The sequence below is a fragment of the Amblyraja radiata genome, chromosome 14 (assembly GCF_010909765.2).
Source record: "Amblyraja radiata isolate CabotCenter1 chromosome 14, sAmbRad1.1.pri, whole genome shotgun sequence".
Taxonomy (NCBI): Eukaryota; Metazoa; Chordata; class Chondrichthyes; order Rajiformes; family Rajidae; genus Amblyraja; species Amblyraja radiata.
In genome coordinates, this window is record NC_045969.1 from 24,950,352 (window position 1) to 24,955,859 (window position 5,508).

The 5,508-nt window shown below is 43.4% G+C and overlaps 1 protein-coding gene across 1 annotated transcript; it reads right to left on the bottom strand.

Annotated features, from left to right (window-relative positions):
• Positions 1–3,911: 3,911 nt before the first annotated feature.
• On the bottom strand, positions 3,912–4,895 carry LOC116980892 (cysteinyl leukotriene receptor 1-like). Its single transcript, XM_033033508.1, has one exon. It carries the CDS (start codon positions 4,872–4,874, stop codon positions 3,912–3,914), a length of 963 nt encoding a protein of 320 aa, XP_032889399.1. The 5' UTR covers positions 4,875–4,895.
• Positions 4,896–5,508: the final 613 nt, after the last annotated feature.

Below are 5,508 nucleotides of genomic sequence, written 5' to 3' on the forward strand. Positions count from 1 at the left end.
TTACACAACCCTGCAAAACCCCCTCCTCTCTCAGGCCCCAATCATATACCCACAGTACCTCACCTGAGCCTCCCTCCAACCCACTGCCCCCCTCTGACCCCAGCCCGCACCCATCCCTCCTGACCTCCCAGTTTTGGATGCAGTATGGTCAGTCCTCATCAGAGGCCTTACCTTTGTGCCCCTGTGCCCACAACTCAAGGAGTTCTGGGCCTGGCATTGTGTACAACTCTTTTTCCGTTGCCTCCTTACTTGGCCATTTCTATGGGAAGGGGTCCTCACCATACAGTGACAACCCCTTCTCTTGTCTCCAACATACTCCCTGTTCATGGACTCGTCAGGCCAGCTTTCTACACTCTCTGGACCTTTACAACTGTTTCCAACTGCTGGCACAACATCAAACATCTTGACTTCTCTACTCCCTTACCCATTCCAATCTCACCCCCTTTGCACAGCCATCCTCTCACTCTGCAACATTGTCATTAAACCCGTCAACAAGAGAGATGCCATTGTAGTCTTCCAGGCTGACCACTACCGTGTTGAGGCCAGGAGCAAGCTTTTGGATACATCCTTGCATCTATCCCTTGACCTGGTCATCATCTCCCAGACTGTTTCTTATCTCATCTCCTCTAGTGATCTCCCCTCCACAGTCTCCAACCTTATCGCTCCCCAGCCCACACTTCTATCTCCTTTCCAAAATCCACAAACTGGACTGCACTAGAAGACCCGTTGTCTCTGCCTGCTCCTACCCCACAGAACTCATCTCCATCTTCCATCTTATCCCCCTTTGTCCAATCCCTTCCCACTTACATCTGCGACATCTCACAAGCCTGTAACTCTTCAATAACTTTCAAATTCTAGGCCCTCATTGCCTCATCTTTACCATGGACGACCAGTCCCTTTACGCCTCCATCCTCCACCAGGAAGGTCTCAAGGTCCTTCAATTCTTCCTCAAACAATTTCCCTCCACTTACACTCTCCTCCGCCCAGTCAAATTTATCCTTGGCCTCAGCAGCCTCACCCTCTTTTGACTCCTCTCACTTTCTCCAAGTTAAAGATGTAAGTATGAGCACTCGTATAGTCCCATCCATGCCTGTCTTTTTCAGTGACATCGAACAATCCTTGTTCTAGGTCTACACTGGTACTATCCCCCAACTCTCACTGCTTCATCAATGATTGCATTGGGGTTACCTCCTGCACCCATGCAGAACTCATTGATTTCATTAGCTTCACCACTAACCAACCCTGGGGCGATATAGTGACACAGCTGGTAGAGTTGCTGCCTCATGGGCCTGTCCCACTGTACGAGCTAATTCAAGAGTTCTCCCGAGTTTCCCCTGATTTACGGTAATAGCCGCTCGTAGGCACTCGGGGCTCTTGTGGGCATTTTTCAACGTTGAAAAATCATCACGAGTCTTCACGAGTTTACCGCGTTTCCCGAGTACCTGCTGTTAGCGTAACGAGCCGCTAAGAGACATCCCGAGCTCCGACGTACCCGCTACGTACATTCTACGTGCTTAACCCTTTTTTTTAAACTCGGGAGAGCTCTTGAATTACCTCGTACAGTGGGACAGGCCCTTTACAGTGCCAGAGACCCAGGTTTGATTCTTACCTTGGGTGCTATATGTGTGGAGTTTGCACATTCGACCCATGACTGCGTGGGGTTTGGTGCTCTGGTTCCTCCCGTATCCCAAAGACATACGGGATTATGGGTTAATTGTCATTTGTAAATTGCTCCTAGCGTGTAGGGAGTGGACAAGAAAGTGGGATGACATAGAACTAGTATCAATGGGTGATCAATGGTCGGGGTTATATTCACAACTATCTGTAATTTCTGGAATGGGTGATGTTTCGGGTCGAGACCCTTCTTCAGTCTGAAAGAAGGGTCTAGACCCGAAAAGTCATCCATTCCTTCTCTCCAGAGATGCTGCCGGTCCCGCTGAGTTACTCCTGCATTTCGTGTCTATCTTTAATTTTCTTGGCCCCGCTCTGGGAGTAGAAGTGGGGGCGGATCCGGATCCGCAACGGCCGTGAGCCCCAGGCTGAGTTCGACGATCGTTTGCCTGCTTCTGCTGCTGTTGGAGGTGAGACGTTGCGTCGCGCCAGGGTCTTGGGCTTGTCCCACTTTGGCCGTCAGTTACGCGACAGGCCGGTGGCGCGCGAAGATTTAGTTCGGTACAAAATCCCGGAGCACCGCGCGATACCGCGCACAACTCCATGCCTCTCCGCGCTTCTCAGTGGGACCGGCCCCGCGCGACCACACGATGCCCCTGCACCTCAACAGGACGACTAGGTCGCGTAATTTGCGTGCCAAGGACACGTAAGTGGGACAGGGCCTTAAGCGACAAGTGTAGCACTTAGCATTTCCTGTGGTTGCAAGGGAAAGTGCCAGGAGAGCGGGTGGTTTGAGTGGGAAGGGACGAATTGACCAGGGAGATGGAGGGAGCGGTCTCTGCGGAAAACAGACAAAGGAGGAGATGAGAAAATGTGGCAAGTGGTGGGATCACGTTGGAGGTGGCAGGATGTACTTTAGTTCTGCTGATATGTTAGTTAGGTCTGTCAGCAATATGGACTTTTGTAAGCTACAAGACCAGATGAACTGATTAAAATCAAAAATCTGAGTTTCAAAAATAGATAACTAAGCCTGAAGGAATGATGAGATATTATTTAATGTTAGAATTGTAAATTTTCCAAATATTTTATTGTCAGTAACAGTGGCAACAACTTTTATTTATAACAATTAGAACATTTCAAAGTAGTGTTACAAACTGAGCCAGATATACTCATGTTAAGAGGCTTGACTAAAACTTTGTTTCACAAGTAAGCTCTGAGGAAGCAGAAAGTAGAGAGGCAGATAAGTTTTAGGAAGAAATTCTAGAGTTTAGGATCTTGACAACTGGAAGCATGACCATCAGTGGTGAGGTAATTAAAATTGGGTGCGTACAAATAAGGTTTGATAACAAACAGGAATAGAACATTTTGCCCTCTGAGTCTGCTTTGCTGCTCATCAAGATCAAGGTTGATCATCCTCAGCATCATTTTCCTGTCCTTTCCCCACATTCTTTTACGATCTAGAAATCTATCGAACTTTGTTTCAAATGAACTCAATAACTGAGCCAACAGAGCCCCAGGGTAGAGAATTCTAATTGCAGAGAGACTGTGAGACCTTGCATTGCTCCTGTGTTCAAATCATCCCAAACTAAAGGGAAACATACCATTTGTTTTCTTAATCACTCGTTCCACCTAACAGTGATTAGTGCTCAAGGATACATATGTCTTTTTGAGCACCAACATTATGCAATCTCTCTCATTTGCTACATTCCAACCCACTGGGACAATTCCAAAATCTATATAAATTTGGAAGATGATAACCAAGGCATTCACAATCTCTACATACACCTCTTTAAAACTCTGAGTTGTAGATCATTAGGTCTTTGGCCTTTGTCAGCTTTTAGTCTCACCAAGTTCTCGTACTTTTTTTTAACCAGTCTGTATTTCCGTTAGTTCTTCATTCTTGATATACCCCCGGAGAAGGCCTTGAGATGGCTCTGGATCAGGAGAGGAGGTCCATGGGGAGGAGCGAATGCCACCTAAACACAAGTCGTGGTCTGATCGTTTTTTTTTTACAAAGGAAAAATATAAAACAACTTATTCTACAAGTGTTATTACATAAAAGCTTTGTAGCTTTCTATTTTCAAAAGTTAAAAATAACTTAAGTAACCTGTTAGTCTGGAATTATATTGCCGGAATGAGATTCAATGATAAGTTACCATGACAGTACATTGACTACAGAACTACCATGACTGTACATTAAAATAAATTGTTTCAAGTCAGTAACAGAGTACAATGAAATTGATCCTTGGATTTCTATGGTAGAATAAGGAGAAATCCCACACACTATGTCAGACTTTCAATTAATTAATTATAGGAGAAAATCTGATTTGCCTATTCAGTGTACTCGGGTTTCTAAGTTTATTCCTGAAGGACTCTGCTCCAAAGTAATATAAAAGGGGATCCAAACAGGTATTGATTGCTACACCACATAGAGTAACCACCACAGTTTTCTGAATTAAACAATTATCATGGGTTGTGTTTTTGTTGTGCAGGGTCTTAATGTGAAGGTGGACAGTCCGCAAAATATGATAGGGTAGAAAATTGGCCAGAAATATGACCATGACGATGATAATCATTATAATAGCCTTTCTGCGGGAATTTTTTTGCTTTTCATGCTCTGTCTTTGAGGTTAGCAAAGTTTTAACAACAAAAATGTAGCAGATGGTGATAATAAAGAAGGGTATAATACAACCCATTGTCAGTGAAATTAAATTCATGTTGTATATTTTAATATTATCGTTATCCTCGGGATCGAAACATGTTGTATTATTTTCCTTGGTGATACTGTCATCCTTTAGTATAGGACTGGCCAATAAGCCCAAAAATACCCATATGAAAATGCACACAATCAGAACCATCTTGGTACTCCTGTACTTCAAACAATTGAGTGGATGCACTACAGCAAAGTAACGCAAGATGCTCATTAGAGTTAGAAAGTAGATGCTACAGTACATATTGAGGTACATTGCATAAGACATGAATGTGCATAAGGAATGTGGAAAGTTCCAGATGCCGCCTTGGTAATAATATAGGGCACGCAAAGGCAACGTGCAAAGAAAGAGTAGATCTGCAATTGCAAGGTTCGCCATGACAATGCTGAATGCAGTCTTCCTCTTGTACAACTTCAGGAATACATACAAACAGAAGACATTTTCACAAAATCCTAAAACAAATGTGATGATGTACACTGGTAGGTAGGTATATTTTTTGAAGTCATCAATGTTTTCACAGGTGTCATTCTCAAAGATTACAGTATTATTCATTATCTTCTTTGAAAAAGAACTAGTGCGCCTGTGGTGGGGTTGGCCTGTGGGAAAGAAAACATTAATTTGAGTCATAGCTCTGGAAAGAAGTATAACTGATTTACATAGCCACATTTATTACATTCACATTGTTAAAATATGGAAAGATAACATTTCGCTGGCATATACTGTATGTCACTTCCGAACCAAACAATGTAGTTAGCTCTTTACTCTCCTCAGAAATGACATTGTAAACAACACAATCAAAATATCTACATTAAAATAAATTAAGAATAAAAACCTGATGGACTATTCAGCAATAGACATGGACCTAAAAAGTTACTTTGAGGCCAAACAACCTTGCAAAGTGCTGTTCAGGAATTTAAATACTTGTCTAAATTGGGAGGTCACCACCATTTAGACAAGTATTTAAGTTCTTGACTAGCAACTCTACCTGGGTACATCATGAGGTGGCAGCATTGCCACATGCAGTCATTAAGGAACAGGCCTGGAAGCCTTCAACACCATTTCCAGGTCCCATGCTACCAGGTTAAACACAGACAAGAAAACTTACGGTTTGTTACACCAGCACTGTCACAAGTTTAGTTTATCATTCTTCATGTCAAACACGACCAGGAAGAAGCATTCAGGGCAG

What these genes read in the sequence shown, in the direction of transcription:
- LOC116980892 (XM_033033508.1), bottom strand. Translation starts at nt 4,874, where the DNA reads ATGAATAATACTGTAATCTTTGAGAATGACACCTGTGAAAACATTGAT.